The sequence below is a fragment of the Zalophus californianus genome, chromosome 9 (genome assembly GCF_009762305.2).
Source record: "Zalophus californianus isolate mZalCal1 chromosome 9, mZalCal1.pri.v2, whole genome shotgun sequence".
Classification (NCBI taxonomy): domain Eukaryota; kingdom Metazoa; phylum Chordata; class Mammalia; order Carnivora; family Otariidae; genus Zalophus; species Zalophus californianus.
Genome location: NC_045603.1, coordinates 81,735,499 through 81,755,421, shown reverse-complemented (window position 1 = coordinate 81,755,421; position 19,923 = coordinate 81,735,499). Strand labels below are relative to the sequence as shown.

The 19,923-nt window shown below is 39.4% G+C and overlaps 1 protein-coding gene across 5 annotated transcripts in view; it reads right to left on the bottom strand.

The window, feature by feature from the left end:
* BCAT1 (branched chain amino acid transaminase 1) overlaps positions 1–19,923 on the bottom strand; it is a 103,370-nt gene that overhangs the window by 25,680 nt on the left and 57,767 nt on the right. For 4 of the 5 annotated variants that reach the window (XM_027592515.1, XM_027592517.1, XM_027592513.1 and 1 more), the window contains one exon: positions 2,237–2,400. In XM_027592515.1, coding sequence (XP_027448316.1) covers positions 2,237–2,400 — 164 coding nt within the window. The remainder of the gene's footprint in view (positions 1–2,236; positions 2,401–19,923) is intronic. The other variant, XM_027592514.2, reaches the window with a different exon arrangement.

Here is a 19,923-nt window from a genome sequence, read left to right as displayed (position 1 = left end):
ATATAACAGAATAATATTATCTCTGATGGCTTTCAAAAAAGTGGAATAATCTGAGAATAAAAAAGAAAATCCTTCTCTCTCTTCCTCAGATTTACTGAGAAAGCAGTTAAATCTCCTTGAGCTGAGGAGAATCAATAGCTATTTAATAAATGCCAGTTGACTATAAAGGTCCTAAAAAACTTGGAAGGTAATCATTGAATTAATTGCTTTAGAGAAGAAGCAATAATAAAATCTAAGGGGGCTGCCAAATGTCTTTGCCAACTAAATAGGTTGATACTAAATGAAGAATCTTGTGTTTCCCTTGCACTTCTTTGGCTAAAATCCACCCTTCGGGTTACAGCCTTCCCAATTGTCATTTCTGCTTTTATTTATAAGATCCTATATTCTCTTCTCTAAGAGACTTCACACCAACTTCCATTGATCATGGTCCACCTGAGCCTAATGAGTCAAAGTATTAATTTTTTTATAATAGACTTTATTGTTTTAAAGCAGTTTTAGGTTTACAGAAGTAAGCAAAAAGAGTTCCCCTATGCCCTATCTCCCGCTTCAGTTTCCCCTATGAACCTCTCACGTTAGTGTTCACTTGTCATGACTGATGAGCCAACACTGACACGCTACTATTAACTGAAGTCCATAGTAACATTAGGGTTCACTCTTTGTGTTGTACAGAAAAGAACGGTTTTTAATTGGCCTCTAGTGACCATGTATTCCGTTGATACTGCATTATATCATCTTTATAATAAGTAACAACCTATCCCCAACACTAAAACTAAAGATTTCCCTCCAATTTCTCAATGTCCTCATGTGATCTTTACCCTGGGCATGTAGGGGGGAGTTGGAACGTAAGATTGAGAGGAAAAACTAGCTTATTATGACCTCTTCATCAAGACTGATTTACTGGAACGTGAACTCTAGGGGAAGTTCTAACAAAGTGATACATATGGTGTCAGGAGTGCATATGCTCTGGAAGAAGTCTGAACAGGTGAAAAAGATATCAAGAGAATGCACAAGAGTAGTCATTTCAACCTGACGAGCACAGCACATAGTCAGGAGGGAGTGCTCCACGCCAAAAGGGAAAGAAAGGGACTTCTTGGTTTAATGGACTTCATTAGGATTTCTCTAGCTACTGAGAGAATGCGGCTGCTACAAATGCAGTGAGGACAGGACCCAGAATGTTCTAACCTTTTTTTGGCGGGGGGGAGGGGGTAGAAAAGAAAAAGAAAATACAGAAGGACTCCAGAGGGTTCAAAGCCAGCTGTCAGCGTCTCTCCTACACCCTAGAGGCATGTCCCCCGATACTCCCAGGGCTCCCTGAATCTGCACGTGTTCCCCAAGCCCAGAAGCTGCCACCGCGTCACCTCCCAGTAAGCTGCCTGCATATGTGATACATATCAGTGCTTGAGGTACACGAAGGAAGAGCCCCCTGGTTAATGTGGCTATTCCTGCTCACCCATAGGGGCATTCTCCTATCATGGCCAAGTCCACCGCTGAAATTGTCTAACACTTTTCAAATGCTCTTTTATTTCCAGCCAGCTACATATGGCCAATGAGACCAGCCTGACAGAGCCAAAGCAGGGCTGTCCCTCAGCCAGCTGGCAGCAGGTATGCCTACAATCTGTGGCAATGAAGACAGCGCTTGAGTGAAGCGGGCACCTTCCCCAGGCAGGACTCCTTGGAGCCAACAGAGAGCCTCGGCCCCAGCAGCAGATGCTCTTTAAGGCCCCCTGTCTGCCTGCAGCCAGAGCACCAGGCTCCAGAGGCTGTGAATTCAAAGCACTAATGTTATTCCTGCTTTAGTTACTTATTTCAGTTCTTGCCTCTCCATCACATTCGATGGTTCTCCCTTCAAAGGGTCACAGGTTATCCTTTGAACTAGCACAATTTTTTTTTAAAGATTTTATTAGAGAGAGAGAGAGAGAGAGAGAGACACAGCACGAGCGGGGGGAGGGGCAGAGGCAGAGGGAGAAGCAGACTCCGCCTGCTGAACAGGGAGCCTGATGCAGTGCTAGATCCCAGGACCCTGAGATCATGACCCAAGCCGACGGCAGATGCTTAACTGACTGAGCCACCCAGGTGCACCTGAACTAGCACAATTTAACACTGAAGAGTAAACACAAAACAAAAAAAGGGCATTTCAACTTGAATATTAACATATGTACTTGGACTGATTTGAGGTGGCCATAACTCAATGGTTGTGAGGGACTCTTTCCTTTAGACAGAAACTAATATTACTTACCCTCCCATCTTGCAGTCCCCAGTCCCACCTTTCCAGGCTCTCACGTACTTTGGATTGGCCCACAGGGACACTGGCTTAAAGGTTCCACTTGAAAAATAAGGTCCCACTGGGCTCAAGATTACAAAGAGCAGGGCTTTGGTAGGCTTCTTGACTCCAAGAGAAGGCTGCAATAGAGTAAAAGTACATACAACTGTTAATTTAAATGTAGACACCAGTCTTCAAGTCTAGAATAGATCTGTAACTATCTCCCAGAGGCGCTGTCTAAAGCACAGGAGCTGTTCCTTCTCAAGCTGAGTTACACAAAGCCAGATGGTCTTTTAAGAAGAAAACACAAAGAAAGGAGTGCTGAGGATTCATCTTGCTTTGCCTTCTGAGTTATGATTTTAGGGGAAAAGCAAATTTGTCACAATTTTTTGTGAGGAGGGCGAGGGGAGAAATATATTTTTGACAACCACCTATATAACACCTTGCATTGATTGGGAATTGAAAAAGGGAAGAACCCAGACATGATCTTCATCTTTGGAGAGGAAATGAAATATTTGCTTTTCTAACTTCCCCTTCTGTGTTCACAGATTACTAACCACTTCAAGACATGCCAGGGCCTCCCGCAGGTGGTGAATATAGGTGAGTGTGCCATTACTATACCTCCTGGTCACAGACAGCAGACAGCAAGAGCGGAGCGTTACTAGAGGCAAAGATACCAGATGAGATCAATATTCTCCCAAAAAGCCAGAGGATGAAGGATGCAGGAATTTGTGTCATGAATGACAACGACGGAACATGGTCTTTCCCCACAAACACTGTGAAATCATAAGCTAACCATGCAAAACTATGTTGTCTCCAGCACAAAACAGCTATAAGTAATTACTCAGTTGTTTACTAAGGAGGAAAACTGAAAGACTGAAAGCTTTGAGGGTTGTGTATTATAAAAGCAAAAAAGGCCACTGTGCTATTCTATGCGATTCAAGACCATCAGGAATAAGAAAACAAGTCCAGGACTATTACAATGACAGTCTCAGGATATAAAGTGCTTATGTCCAGTCTTCAGCAGAGTCCTGTCTGACTAGATGGTGGTAAGAGTCTGTCATGGTAAGAATAAGAAGAGACTCAACTCCAGCTGATTGTGTGGCTTTTGTTTTGTTTGATGAACTGGCTAACGTGGGTCTGGGGATTTTTTTTTTTTTCTGAAGTTCATTCTATCTCCCTTCTACTACCCATTGGCCCAAGGCCCTCACTCACTACCTATGCCCAGATCATCAAAAATCAGGTAGGTAAAATATTCATGGGCATAAAAAATGTATTTGTATATGTGCACATTGATGCCATCTGAAAGGCATGCAACCCTCAGAAAATGGGAAGATGATTCCATTTGCATTCCATGTGAACATGAGACCAAGAAAGACCTGGATGGCCACAGTCAGCAAGAAACAACAGGTTCTGGTTTTTTACTTGTTTGGATTTGTTCTTAGTTGGGGCTAAACAGGACTCCCCTACCAGTAAAGAGTGAAAAGCCTTAAAGATTCATTTGCCTTTTTTTTTTTTTTTAATTTCATTGTTTGGGAGAAAAACCTTCAGAATAATAATACATACCTGTCTTTCTTCCCAGCTTTGATAAAAATTGACTAACTTACCTCTACACTTTTATGAACCCTATTAGTTAAGTAAACACAATGATTCTTATCAGAGGAGCTCTGAAGTTTAATACTTAAAAGAAAATGTTTCTGGACCCTCATATTGAGTAATAAAGAGAAGCTTCCCAACATAACTTAGAAATGCAATCTGCAGCACAAAGCCTCAGTGATTTATCTAGCTTCTAAGTTTCTGAATAAAATAGCTTATTTGTGGACAAACTGATAAGCATTTTATTAGATACCACACAAATGTCTGGACTTTTTTCACTCTAAACTCATGTATTTTTCACAACCTGCATTTTACCAAAAGCAATTTAACATCATCATGGAAATTTTGTTGTGGGATACATTTCATCTTACTCATTTCCTTCCCCTGACTTTAATTGACAGGTCAACTTGCATTTACTCCACTAGATGGTGGTGTAGAGAGCACAGATGGAAAAACGGAATAATCTTATGCATTAAATCTCTTTCTGGAAAAAAAAAAAAATCAATAAACCTTTAAGTAACACTTATTCTTAGCAAGCAGATAAATTATAGATGAGAAGTTTTCGATGCTGAGAGATAACATGTTTATGTGTACTAAGCTTTTATTTTCTGAAATTTAAGCAAAGCCAACTCATGTTTTTTTTACAAGCATTTCAAGTACTAGTGTCGATCACAGTTTGGCCACCTTCATCCTTAAATAATTACTTATATTGATCATCTTCTCATGAAAAGAACTCTGTGACTTTACTACAAATGGTCATACTGCTGCAAGATTGAAAATAAATAAAAGGTAACTGGGAGGAGCTTGGGGACTGGGTCTGTTTCTAGCCTCAGGAACCATTATCTGTTTTGTCTTAATTCTCCCTTCTATCCTGGAAAGCAATTTAAATTCTGTGCTACTGCTACAATTAAGAGCAACTTCTTCTATAATATTAATTAAATGCTAGGAAACATACTTCTACGATGACCTAGTCAGGCTTCTGTTCAAATAAAGCAAAAGCCACATAAAGAGAAAATATGAACACCTGATAAATTGTGTAAATGTTTCAATAAGTCTCATTTCCTTATGAACATTTTTTTATTCTTTTTTCTAGTTTCCTGGATTATTTCAATATATAAGGAATTGAAGAGGGCTTTAAAAAAATAAAAGTCATGGGAAATGAGGAATATAAAATCTCACAGATGCAAATTATATAACTTCTCAAGGGACCATACTGACTTAAGTCAAAATTCTGATGTGTACAAAAAAGATACTCATCATACTACCTCACAAATACATATATAAAGGTATTAAGTACCTGTATATTTTGCACAAAATAACAAGATACTTGGGTGTGATGAAAAATAAAGTGATGTGTTCCAGTGAAAATCACCACTTGTGAGTCAGTTAGAAAATTAGTGTATAAAGGCAGAATTTCAGAGCTTATATGAATGATGGCAGGAAGTGTCCCAGGAGCTGAGAAAAGGTACTAGTTAGTCCTTTTTGTGGTGTGGGAGGTAGAGAAGCACAGCAGAAAATAATTCTGTTTAAGCAGGACAAATACGGGACAGAAGAAATAAGATAAGTGGGAACAACAGGAACATTTTTTCAAAAAGAGTGGCATGACTTTTTTTTTTTTTAACTACAAGAAGAGCCTAATTTGTTTTAGAGGGGAAAACAGTAAATATTGGACTGAGGGGTGCTATAAAGATATGGAGAGGACCACGGGTCCACGCAAGGCCTTGAGTGTGTGAGTTACAAAACGGAGGGCTAACAAATTTATGCAGTTTTTGTAGGAAAAACTAGTTGATTTGGTGAATGATTTAAAAATCCTCAATAATTATACAGTTTTTGTTTTCTAAGACATTTCACAGCCTCATCTAATCCAACAAGCCAGGAAGTTAAGGGTTATAACTCCTGTCTTTATGTTGAAGAAACTGAGGCTCCAAACAAATGATTTGCCCAAGGTCTCAGTTATTATGCTCTAGATCTTTTACTCTTAATCCAGACTTCTTTTTATAATATCAAAGTTTAAAACGATAAGTGAAGTACACAAGATTTCTTGCTCTGGAAAGAGTTCAAGCCAGGGCGTCACTTCCTGCTACCTCAGCCTTCAGCACGGCCCTCACACTCTATGCATCTCATGCTCAAACCTCCTCACTTTCTTGCCTCTACATGTCTTCCTGAACTACTCGCCCTACCTGGAACACTCTTCCCCTCCCCTGTTATGGACTGAAACATGTCTACCCCCAATTTGAAGCCCCAGCTCCCAGTGTGACTACATTTGGAGCTAAGGCTTTTAAGGAGGTCATTATGGTCCAATGCGGTCGAGAAGGGGTGAGGCCCTAAATCCAACAGGGCTGGTATCCTTCTAAGAAGTGGAAGAGACATTAGAGCATGAGCTCTGCACTCCCTCTCCAACCCACTCCCTCCACACACACAGAAGGCTCTGTGAGGACACAGCGAGGTGGATGTCTATGGGGAGACCTTACCAGAAACTAACCCTGCTGGCACTTTGTTCTTGAACTTCCAGATCATCTCCAGAACTGTGAGAAAATTAAATTCTAGTGTTTAAGACATTCAATCTGGTATTCTGTTATGGCAGCCAGAGCCGACTAAGACATCCCCTCTCTTTCCTAAGTAATACAAACCCTTCAATCTCAATTTCAATGTCATTTCAGAAAATGAGCCCCCTTCACAAAGTTAGGTACTTGTGTTACATGCTACTACAGCACCCTGCACTTCTGTGCATTTAGATAAAATGTCCATCGCACCTGCTTACAAATAGCTCTTTAATTCTCTACCTCTAGCTAATCTGCACACTCGGTGAAGGGCAAGGCCATCTTCATCCCCTACAGAGCATTGTGCCTTGTTATACCAGGTTTACTATATATCTGTTGAATGACTCTTCATCTTATAAGAAGTTGTTTATAGAAAGGAGCTCTGAAAACAACCTAGATGATTTGTTTGCCATATCTGAACTACTGACGCTAGTCCTCCTATGTTGCATTGACACCAAAGAGAAAATGTTCCTTTGTCCCCTGCCTTAATTCCTTTAGTGCTGACCTCTAAACTAACAGAATTCATATGTAGACATTCAAAGAATACCATGAGGGAAGCTAAAGTCCAGAAGTTTCTGAGGCTTGCTATAAAATGGGTAGGGGAATCTCAGGCCTGTTCAAAGAGAGAGATAGTATGTATATATTTAACACTTGACAAAAAGAAGGCTAGCATTCTTTTTCAGTTTTTAAATAAGAATAAACTTAAAATTTAGAAAGCACATAGTTAAAAGAAAACTTAAGATAAGGGAAAAAGAACACCTACCCGTCAAAGGTTACAGAAATGCAGTGATAGTGACTGCTTATAGCATCAGTGTAAGAGTTAAATTAGATAAACTGTGGAAAGCACCCAGAACCTCCTCTTTTTCAAGTATCCAACAAACAGCAATTATTTTTGTTTTTAAAAATACTCATTTATAACAGTAATTGTGGTATAGAAATTCAGTATGTACCAATATGCAAAGCATGAAGGTGACATTAAGATGACTGTAGATGGGACCATGGAACTACATTCAACACTCAATGTTGAAATTGTGGAGAATGAGCACTTGGGGAAAACACAGGGTTATTATACCAACATCCCGGGAAATACAGCTTAGTATATCTGAAATCAACCCTACATTGAAATTTTAGCATGGATTGTTAAACAACTGTTCAAGAAAACTTGATAGGGAAGTACCCAGGAAGAGCCAGAATGAGTCATTCTTAGAAAAACCATGCTTCATTTCCCTTTCTGAAATGACTAGATCAGGGGTCAGCAAACTTCAGCCTGCTTCCTGTTTTTTAAAGTCTTATTGGAATACAGGCACTCATGCATATATGCGTTGCCTATTGAGGTTTTTGTGCCACAAAGGCAGAGATGAGTAGCTGCCTGACTTCACAGGAAAAGTTTGCTGACCCCTTCTCTAGAGGACAGGAAAATGCTACAGGAGCATTTTCCTTGTATCAAGAATGGCCTTAAAACCAGGATCTCTTCACTGACCTAGCCTCAGCGCTCAGACTTTGACTTTGTGATTCCATCAAGTTTGTTTCAATTGACTGGGCCAAGCGCACAATGGGCCTGGAATAGAGAGACACCTTAGGCCAGCACAGGGGGCTGACAACTGCAATGAAGTTGCTCCCCAAATAGGCCAGTCCCAAGCCAGCCAACCAAGTGAGATCCTGAGTGGGCTGGAGCAAGGGAAAGGATGCTACACTCAAGGGAGCCCCAAGAACTGACTATTGGATTTGGCAACATGGAGGTCCTTGGTGATCTTGACAAGCATATTTCAGTGGGAGTTGGGGTGGAGGGGGTCAAAAGTCTGAATGTTGTGGATTCAAGAAAGAACGAGGGGAAAGGAGGTTGTGATGGCGAGTATATACAAATCTTGTGGGGCGTTCTGCATCACAGTGGAGCAGAGAAACAGATGCACTTTACTTCTGTCCCCGTCATCTAGTCACACAGCGCTGCTTGCCTGTACCATCACCCTTAGAAGTTGAACCAAGACAGAAGAAAAGCTTGGGAAATCTTTTCAATATTTTAACAATCCATTTTCCTTTTCCTCTGGATCATTCCATCAGCTTAGATATATGTCGTAGTGTCTCCCATCTAAAACAAACACACTCCCTTTATCACATGTCCCACTCCAGGACAACCATATCTCACTGAGGACTTTCATGTTGTCAAATCCAATAGTCAGTTCCTGGGCCCCACCTCTCTGGTCCTGTGGGCAGGATTTGCCACAACTGATCACTGCTTCCATGTCCCTCACTGGCTTCTGGTATACCAAGCCCTCTTGTTTTTTCTTTCTACCTTACAAGCTGCTACTTCTCAGACTTCTTAGTTAGTTGATTCCTTTTTATCTCCCTTTCTTCTAAATGTTGGCCTGCCCCAGGGCTTAGTCCTCACCTTCTTTTCATCAGTATCTAGATTTCTTAATAACTTCACTTAGACCCTTGACTCTAAAGCTGTTATATGTTAAACACTAGAATGTATTACTTAAATTCCAAACTCTCCCCCCAAATTCCAGACTTATAGATCTGCCCACTTACTTGATAACTTGAGCTTAAGTTATCATGCTCAAAACTGAACTCTAGATTCTAACCATCATTGCTCCAACAAAATACACAAGAAAAACCTCTTCCCTCACTCTTCCCCATCCCAACAAATGGTCACTACCCAGTTGCTCTGGCCCAAAGGAAAACTTGACCTTTCTTTCATATTCACATCCAATCTGTCAGAAAATTTTGTGAGTTGCAATAAATATCCTTGAATATATGTCTTGATATGAACTAGGGGATAGGCTTACAACATAAATTCCTTGAAGGAAGCCTGCACTTTTAAGTTTCCCAAATTTAACTGTCTCATTTTATTCAATTTACTAATAATAGTTCTTATGTTTGCTCTATCAACATGACGGTTGATGAACAGGACCCTGGTTGCATAAATTACGCTACCATATTTCATTGATTCTAAGATGTCCATTTTTCCTCACATTTAATGTGTCTGCAATCCAGACTCAGCATTTTACAACTGCTATTGACGAAGTAGCACTCATGGAAAAGCTGGCATGGGAAATACCATACATGTTGAGTTTGCCATTTAAAATGTCTTTAGAAAGATACAGTACGATCTGGCACTGAAAAGAAAAATTACTGAATAGAAAGTGCAAAAACAGGAGCTGGACATATATTTGATGTTGGTCAAACAAATATTTGTAGTAAGTAACATGGAACAAGTGCAATTGAGTATTTTCCTGCAAGGCAACAGCCAGTCTTCTCATGGGACCTCTGGTAGGAAGAAATCCACATGAAGATAAAGCTGTGTTAGTTTTTGTTATTAAGCTACATGCAAAAATAAAAATGCCTATCACAAGCCAAGCGGTACAAATGACGGCAGGAAGAATTGCAGATGTCCCCTGGAAACACACATTACAAAATAAATAAATAAAAGGATGGTATGATTAATTCATGAATCAGCCAGGATTGTCAGGAAAATACTGCATCATAGTTTAGCAATGTTTTTCCATTTCAATGATTAAAATAATGGGTGACTTATAATTTATGGCATCCTGTATTCAATTAAGTGATATATATGTACGATGGAATACCTTCCAGCTAAGAAAATGGGTAAAATAGAGGTAGATCCATATGTACTGATGCAGAAGAATCTCTAAGACAAATTGTAAATGCAAAAACAGTAATACAAACAAAATTGTTCATAGGATGCCTGCCATTTATGTAAAAAAGAGACTGAGAGACAAAAACACAAATCTATATATATATATATAGAGAGAGAGAGAGAGAGAGAGAGAGAAAGTACAGCTGGGGAGCCAAAAATAGCCTTCTTCTATGGAAACTTAACATATCAACAGCCGGCACTGTAAATCAGGAAAGAAAGGACAGACCACTCAGTAAACAGTAATGGAATAATGTGGTATCCATATGGAGAAAAATAAAATTGAGTCCTTCATACAAAGTTCACTTCCAAATGGATTTCATTTAAATGGAAAAGCAAAACTCTAAAACATAAGTATGACCTTGGAGTAAGGAAGGATTTCTTTAGAACACATAAAAGCCACAAAATACATAGAAAAAAAAAGTATAATTACATGAAAAATACTTCTTTTTTAAAAAGATTTATTTATTTATTTTAGAAAGCGGGGAAGGGGCAGAGAAAGAGACAACCTCAAACAGACTCCGTGCTGAGCACAGAACACAATGTGGGGCTTGACCCTACGACCCTGACATCATGACCTGAGCCGAAACCAAGAGCCGGATGCTTAACCAACTGAGCCACCCAGGTGCCCCAATACTGCTGTTTTCTAAAATATACCAGTAAGAGAGTGAAAAAGCAAGACTAGACACAAAATCAAGCCACAGGCTAGAACACTCTTTGCAATACATTTATCTGACAAAGGATGTGTCACAGAATGGAAAATTAGTACTTGTGAAATATATCCCTGACAAAGGGTTTATACCTAGAATATATAAAGACTCTTAAAAAATTAAAAAGACAAATCAATTTTTTTAATGGCAAAAGACTTGCACAGGTACTTCCCCAAAGAATTTTCAATACACAATAAACATATGAAAAGGTACTCAACATAATTTGTCCTCAGGGAAATAAAAATTAAAACCACACAAAGACTACATAAATCGGAATGGGTAAAATTAACAAGATACTACCAGTGTTGGTTTTTTTTTTTTTTAATAATCCAAGCATTATTTTTTTTAAGATTTTATTTATTTATTTGACAGAGAGAGGCATAGCAAGAGAAGGAACACAAGCAGGGGGAGTAGGAGAGGGAGAAGCAGGCTTCCCCGCGGAGCAGGGAACCCGATGTGAGGCTCAATCCCAGGACCCTGGGATCACAACCTGAGCCGAAGGCAGACGCTTAATGACTGAGCCACCCAGGCACCCCAAGATACTACCAGTGTTAACAAGGATAGGAAGCAAATAGAATTCTCATACATTGCTGGTGGGAGAATAGACTGGTATAAGCATTCTGGAACTCTGTTTTGCAGTATCTAGTAAAGCAGAACATGCGAATATCCTTCTATTCAACTTAACTCCTAAGTAAATAGCAAAGAGAAGCAAGTACATATGTCCATCCTAAGACATGTACAAGGATGTGCACAGAAGCTTTATTTATAATAGCCAAAAGTTAGAAATATGCCAATTGTCCATCCATAGTAAAACAATCCCATATTTCGGGGCAGGAGGTAAAAGGAAGAGAAAATAAAGAATGAACTACAGGGAGTCTGGGTGGCTCAGTTCGTTAAGCGACTGCCTTCGGCTCAGGTCATGATCCTGGAGTCCCGGGATCGAGTCCCACATCGGGCTCCCTGCTCAGCAGGGAGTCTGCTCCTCCCTCTGACTCCCCCCTCTCGTGCTCTCTCTCTCTATCTCATTCTCTCTCTCAAATAAATAAATAAAATCTTTTAAAAAAAATTAAAAAAAATAAAAAAGAATGAACTACTACATAGCTAACCATGGTTAGTTGATTCTGGGGAAGGAAAGGGAATCAACAGAGAAACGTATACAAAAGGTTTCAATTGTACTAGTTACTTTCTAATCCCAACTGTATTAGCCATATTAATGTTAACTAGGTGTTGTGTGCATAGATTTTAATATTTAATTCTTTTCTTTAAACTGTCTGTGTGTGTGTGTGTGTGTGAATGTGTGTGTAAAAATCTTTGAGTTTCGGAACCTGAGCAAAACCAATTTTATAAAAAGAAAGATAATAGTTAATGTATAAACACATGTATGCAGGTAGAGGTATGACTATGTACACCTCTCGAAGGATATAAGAAAAGCTGGCCACAGGAATTATTTGAAAGGAGGCACACTGTGGAACTCTGGATCAGGACGAGAATGGAAAGGAAGCTTCTTTACCCTTATATACCTTTGGTACTATTTGAGTTTGTTGCCAGATAGTTTTCCCTCCTCCAAATCACTCCTTTAACATCCCAGAAAAATACCCTTGTGCACTGTTGGTATGAATGTAAATTGGTGCAGCCACTCTGGAAAACAGTACAGAGACTCCCGGACAAATTAAAAGTAGAAATACCATATGATCCAGTGATTCCACTTCTGGGTACTTATCCAAAGAAAACAAAAACACTAACTCAAAAAGAAGCAACTCTGTGCTTACCGCACATTATTTACAGTAGCCAAGACACAGAAACAACCTAAGTGTCCACTGATAGATGAATGGATAAAGAAAATGTGGTGTGTATATATAATGGACTACTACTCAGCCATGAAAAAAGGAATCCAGCCTTGCAAAACAAAACATGGATGGACCCCGAGGGCATTATGCTCAGTGAAAATAAGTCAGACAGAGAAAGACAAATACTGAATGATATCATTTATATTTAGAATCTAAAATAAAAATGAAAACACACATAAAACAAGCTCATAGATGCAGAGAACAGATTGGTGGTCGCCAGAGGCAGGGGGTGGGAGAAATGGGTGGAAGGGGGTCACAATGTACAAACTTCCAGGTACAAAATAAATCAGTCCTGGGAATGTAACGTACAGCATGGTGACAATAGTCAATAATACTGTATTGTACATTTGAAAGTTGCTAAGAGAGTAAATCTTTCAAGTTCTCATCATAAGAAAAAAAATTTGTAACTAAGTATGTATTTGTTAACCAGACTTATTGTGGTGATCAATTTGCAATATATGCAAGTATTAGATCATTATGCTCTCCGACAGTTAAACCTGAATTAAAACAATTTTTTTTGATTGACTTATTTATTTGTCAGAGAGAGAGAGAGAGAGAGCACAAGCAGGGGGAAGGAGAAGCAGACTCCCCACTGAGCAGGGAGCCTGATGCGGGACTCAATCCCAGAACCCTGGGATCATGACCTGAGCCAAAGGCAGACGCTTAACCCACTAAGCCACCCAGGCTAAAAAAAATTATTTTAAATAAAAATAAAGTCCCAGAAACAGATGGGCAAGTTTGCATGTGAGAACTGATATTCCTAAACTTGAAAGTATTGTAACTGAACGTAAGATGTAGGAGTGTGTTATGTAACACGTGTGTGTATTGTATGATAGTGTATGTTATGTAGTACAGAATATATAACATATTGTAATACCTGGAGTGATTAGGTCAAATGTAATTCAGAGCAGGAAAGCTGTTAGCTCAGAGAAGGCAAGGAAATAGACACAAGGTGAACTGATACTAGAACAAGATGGGGAAGATCTTAGTGGCCCTGTTATATTTCCACACTAACCACTGTTATTGAGCCACAGCCCATTTCTCCACAGCACGGACCTCCCTCTGTCCATACACATTCATTTCGTGGGTTTCTATTATGAAAAGTGACTGCTGCACCAGACACTGAGCTAGCTCCCTGAGAGCAGAAATGTGGCTTTTGCTCATCACTGTTTCCCTAAACCCAGCCCCATGGCAGAGAGGCTAAGAGCACAGGGTTCTTTTTTTTTTCTTTTTAAGATTTTTTTTATTTATTTGACAGAGAGAGACACAGCCAGAGAGGGAACACAAGCAGGGGGGTTGGGGGAGGGAGAAGCAGGCTTCCCGCCAAGTAGGGAGCCCCATGCGGGGCTCGATCCCAGAACCCTGGGATCATGACCTGAGCCGAAGGCAGACGCTTAACTACTGAGCCACCCAGTCACCCCCAAGAGTGCAGGTTTCTTATTTCATCTCTCTGGGGCTCAGTTTCCTCATCTCAAAAATGACACCAGCAGCTCCTACTCACAGGGTTGTCGTCAGTGCACGGAAAGCACCAAGTACCATGCCTGATACTTAGGAGAGCTTCATAATGCCAGGGGTTGGTGACAGTATCAGACAAGTCACTGTATTTCAACAAAAAGAACCAGGACTTCCCTGAAAAGCAGCAGAACTTTCCTGGATTGCAAAAGTAAGATGGGCCAAGGGCATCTTGCTGGGAAACACTCTTTCAAGAATTCCCTGGGTTGTATATTGTCAAACTCTCCCTGCAGTATTATGTAAGGTAACAGGGGAATGGAATCCCGGTAAGGGAACTGGGATAGGTGTGGCAGGTGTCTGGCATGGAGAACTTTCCAGCACTCAGAAGTGATGGACTGGATAGACACACAGTAACCTGTGCAGAAACAAAAACAACATGCCTTGGGAAAACGTTCAGAAATAGGAGACCTGTAGAACAAAACCATTTCTAGAAATTAAAATGCCAGGCATACAAAGTAATAAGAAATACTTAAAAACACACAAACTAAAAGAATATTCATTCAATACATGAGATGATTGATGATTGCCGGGGTTGGGGGGAAGGGTGGGGAGGAGATGAGATGAGAGTAGGGAATGAAGATGGAAGGGAATAAGAGCGAGACCTCAGTGCCCATGATGGGAAGTGCCATGAACTAAGAGGCAGTAACCAGCTGCACCACAAGTGCAAGAGTAAAAATGAAGACAACAACAACAATCATCTCCTGTGGTAATGATGAAATGGACAAGAACAGCCTCATGAGGCTGTCCATTGGTAGGAGTGAACGGTAGCTGATAACAACAAGCTGATTATCACAGGTTACAATCAATGCAAATAACCTTAAAACTCAAGGTTTGAAGATACTTAGATGGGGCTGTTCATCTGAAGCATGTTAAGCATTATGTAAATGAGAATTTAATATTGTTTATAAGCAGTGGAATGAATGAATGACTATATATATATGTATATGTGTGTATATCTCAAATAGGATTGCAAAAGAGTACATTAAAAGTGTGGACAAAACACAAGTTATATGATCACAAATTGCTGCTATACTTAGTTTTCAAATCTTTTCAGATTCTTTCATTTATAGAGGCTAATTGTGAAGAGAAATGATGGTAAGATACAAGCTATATAAGCATAAATAAAGGCAGTGAGTAAAGGGAATTCTTTTCATGGGAACTGTTATGATTATAGGTTACATTATATGTGTAATATAAAGATTTTACAAGGTGATAAAAGGAAAAGAAAGATATGTCTATGAAATTTATGTCCTTAAGCTCCCTGTGCAGTGAACCAGAAAACAAGGAGTGGACCATTTGGCAGCAGGAGTTTTATAAATGCGAGCTTTAATGAAAATGTCATACTGAAAGATTTCCAGAAGTTGTGAATGGGGAAAGTTGTTTATGTGAAGTGAATGAAAATGTTCTGCACTGTTCAGATTGTATTCTGTGCATCCGAGCCTGGAATTAACCAAAAGCAGACTGCTTCACTAGTGGAGCTCATCTCCAGAAATTTATTTAGGGGCGCTCTGAATGTAGAAGTATGAGTTAACGGAATATAAGGGATTCCTCACCTTCCACATGAGCCAAGGTCAATCTGTCTAGGCGTACAGCTGGAAAAGCCCAATCTGCTGGTAGCTTGCAGATCTGTGGCATCAGCCTGGGACCTGGTCAAAGGGGCTGAGTGGGCTGACTCTCGACCATCAGACTTGACCCTTCTCCGTGACACAGATTCTCAGCCCTGCTGCTATTCAGTGCTGCCTCATTCCACCATCTCTCCAATCACCTCCAGTGGGACGAGAGGATACTGAGAAAAACTGGAAAAGTGAAAGGCTAAACGCCATGATCACACGGGATTTCAGAATTCATGCTCGTGCCTATTTTGGTATAGATTGAGGACAAAGCACTTGTACACTTATTAGAATCACTAAGGAAATAAAGCCTGTGTCTGTACGTTCATATAGCTGTACCTGCTTAGAGTTACTAGAGAGAGTGAAGTTGGATAAAACAGATGTTAAAATCAGCAAAACCCAGCTTCTTCAGATGTAAGGCTGTTTGGTATCCAGTATTGAAACTGACAGTCATGTAATTTTACTTTTTGTCTGATAAAGGGAAAATCTAGAAACTGTTCATGTAAATGTTCTTTATTTAAATATTAGGCTTTCAGATTTTATCTTAATTTCCAATTGACACATAATCAGCAGTAGTCTGAAGCACTCCAGCTTTTAGTTTCTCTTTAAGTTTTTAACTACCTCGGGGCGCCTGGGTGGCTCAGTCGTTTAGCGACTGCCTTCGGGCAGGTCATGACCCCAGGGTCCTGGGCTGGAGCCCCTCAGTTGGGCTCCCTGCTCAGCAGGAAGCCTGCTTCTCCCTCTCCCACTCCCCCTGCTTGTGTTCCCTCTCTCGCTCTCCCTCTCTGTCAAATAAATAAATAAAATCTTAAAAAAAAAAAAAGCTTTTAAATAAAAATTTCAGAAGATACTAAAGGGATACGGAAATTCTTTTTTTAATGAGAAATCTTTTGGTAACATGAATGATTTTACTCTTTAAACTTTTTACAAGAGGTTTATGTATTAATGTTTAGTATTTTGTTTAATAATATGAACCATATAGGAAAAAAAAATTTTTTTTTAATTTTCACCCACTGGCAGCCTGGTATTTTTTATTGGCAAGCGCTACCCACTGGTTATATATTAATAGCTAATTACAAATGTTCCAATAAAATACTATTCTGTTTACTATAATCCTAAATCTAAAAGGATTTTAGCAATGGATCCAATTATTATCAAAGAAAGCTGGAAGACATATGAAGAATTGCATAAAAACATTCATACATAAGTATTACCTATGTAAATTAATCAAAATGAAGGGTGTTAATTATAAAACATGTGAAGAAGCAGAATACTTTACAAACAATGAAATTCGTAGGTTGAGAGTAGAACCACTCTCTTATTACATGGCTGCTACCAAATCATACTGGGCGTGACAAGGAATAATTAATATTAGACTGTTATATCATGGCCCCTAAAAGTGAAAACAACACCCTGCCCATGGGATGAAGTTGAGCTTTCAAAGATATAAATATTTCTACCAGGTGCCAGTTTGCAAACCCAGGAGCAAATAAAGCATTAAAGACTGCTAGACATATACTTAATTCTTTCACAAGGCTTAAGATGGTGATACCCTTGAAAGTAGTTAAGAAATCCTTGGAGAGTTTGGTTAAATGCAGAGTCTCTGATCCTGGCTCCACAGATTTAGATTATTTGGATCTGGACTGGAGCTCAGTACAAATGAGTTTGTTGTAGAATACAGAATATTCTATACACACAAGGGAGTATCACTCCCAAGAATAGAAACTGGGCACATGAGATCAAGGAGGGGGTGATATCACTTAATAAATTACCCCGACATATATTTATTTGCTCATTCAAAGAAGTCAAAATACCTCTTGGATCGAAGACCCACTTAATCAATTAATCTAAACATAAAAAGAACATGAAAGAAAAATGTGGATGTTAGCCAGCAGTAGACAAGACCAAAACATCAGACAACTGATACAAAGGTGAACCTGCAACTATTCTGTGAAGCCAGTGACAAGACAGAGCCATCATGAACCCAAGTAACATAAAAAGGCCAGCAAAAGTTAGCCACCCCTGATGAAAGGGGCCCAGTAGACTGGAAGCCACTGGGCCTAATCCTCCAGCCAGCACCTCACTTATCAAATGCAGCCACCATGAAAAGACAGTGCCTGATAATTTACCAGACTAGATTGTAGAACATCTGTGTGGTGTACAAATGTTTAAATCCATATGGTTTATTGAACATTATTTGTATTATGCTTGTTTCTGAATTATAGGTGATTGGTTTCTGCCTGTACCTTTAATTAGAAAAATTCTAGTTGATATAAATGTACCAAATATAAATAATGTTGACTTACCAAATGATATCAGTTATTTCCTTTGATTCTTAACTTACTGCTTGTAAAGCAGATTTAAAAAAATTTTTGATTCCAAACCATAATCAAATAGGTAAGTTGAAAGAGTGTAGTTGGAGAGAACTAGTTGGCAAGGCTTTTGTCACTAAGATTCTTAAATTTGGGCATGCATCAGAATCACCATTCTGACCTACTCAACGAGAATCTCTGGGAATAGGGGTCAATATGTGTATTTAAAAAAAATACCTGGGTGGGGGCACCTGGGTGGCTCAGTCAGTAGTCAGTTAAGTATCCAACTCTTGATTTCGTCATGGTCTCAGGGTTGTGAGATCGAGCCCCGCATCAGGCTCCATGCTAGGGGTAGAGCCTGCTTAAGATTCTGTTTCTCCCTCTCCCTCTGCCCCTCCAATCAAATAATCAATCAATTAATCAAACAAACCTGGGTGATTCAAATGCAAAAAGCTGAAGACCACCAATAGAGAGGATTATTGTGACAACATGCTAGACTATAAAATCAGGTTTAAAAGCTTGTCTAACTCTAGATTAAAGGATTCCAGGAATCAGAACAATTTACTAACTCACAGAACAAAATATGCTAGGAAACTACAGACCCATACCTTTTAGGAGAATTGACATAAATTCTTAACAAAATACCTGCAAACTGGTACAAGATCTAATATGAATTATTCACTGTAACCAAGTAGGATTTTAGTCCAGGAATGCAAGGTTGTTTTAACACCAAAAAATGAATATAACAAGCATAACTATAGAATAAAGGACAAAACCACATAATCATGTCAAGACGTTTAGAAAAAGCATCAACAATATTCAATATCCATTCATAAAAAAAACTCTCAACAAACTTGGAATAGAAGAATCTGATCTTAGAGGGGGAAAATACTTCAGAATAAATGCAAGACAGTGCTTCCAGAGTAGTAACAATGTTTCAACAAACTTTAAAAATTGCTTCTTCCTATCCTAAAATATAAAAACTAAAAATATATAAATAAAAATATAAAATTAAAAACTAAAACTTCATTAATATTAAAATGTCAGAGACATAAGGAGTAGATAACTTTTTTAATTGTCCCAATTCTTCCAAATTTGTTAGGGAGACTGCAATTCATGAAATTCATTATCTAGATTCTTAATAGTCTTTCAAAAGGCATCAAAAGGATGCCAAAGGACCACTTGGGTATTTATTCTATGGCCTTATGTATTTCCGTACTTCTTGCATTCAGATGACAGAGTAGAGAACCTGGTAAGCATACAATTACCTAGTAGAAAGCAGAATGGCTAGACTATAGCAAGAGTGCCATCTCATTCTCCCTATTCCTAAAAATCTCCATATGCCACAGCCCCTTCATCGCCCACCCACACTCAATCTCCCCGCCTCAATTACCCCTCCATACCACCCACTCTCCATAAAACCGCAGCTGCCTAGAAGAGGAAGGAGACAAGTGAAAGGGTCTTTAAAAGGCATCCTCAACCCACACAAACGGCCTTAGCTACTCCCGGCATGCCCTTCTTTGGCAAGGGCACCCACCAGTAGACTGGGACCTACCAGCAGATCTTATGGGCATGATGTGTAAAGCTACAACTCTAGCTCTCAAGTTCCTTCCTTAACTCCCACTGTGAACTTCATTTTCAATATTTCCTGTGGGGGAAGAGTTTTCCACTCTCACTCCTTGGTAATCCCAAGACTTCAGGAAAATGAAAATAAAAAGCAGCAGCTCTCCCTCCTCCAAATTTCAAAACCATTACCACTTCTGCCTTGGAGAACTGTTGCCAAGACAAGAGACATTACACTGAGGAATGCCTCTGAGGACACTCAGGAAAATATGAGGAAATATTGGTGAATCTTGATTAAGGAAGGGCAAACAGCCTTGC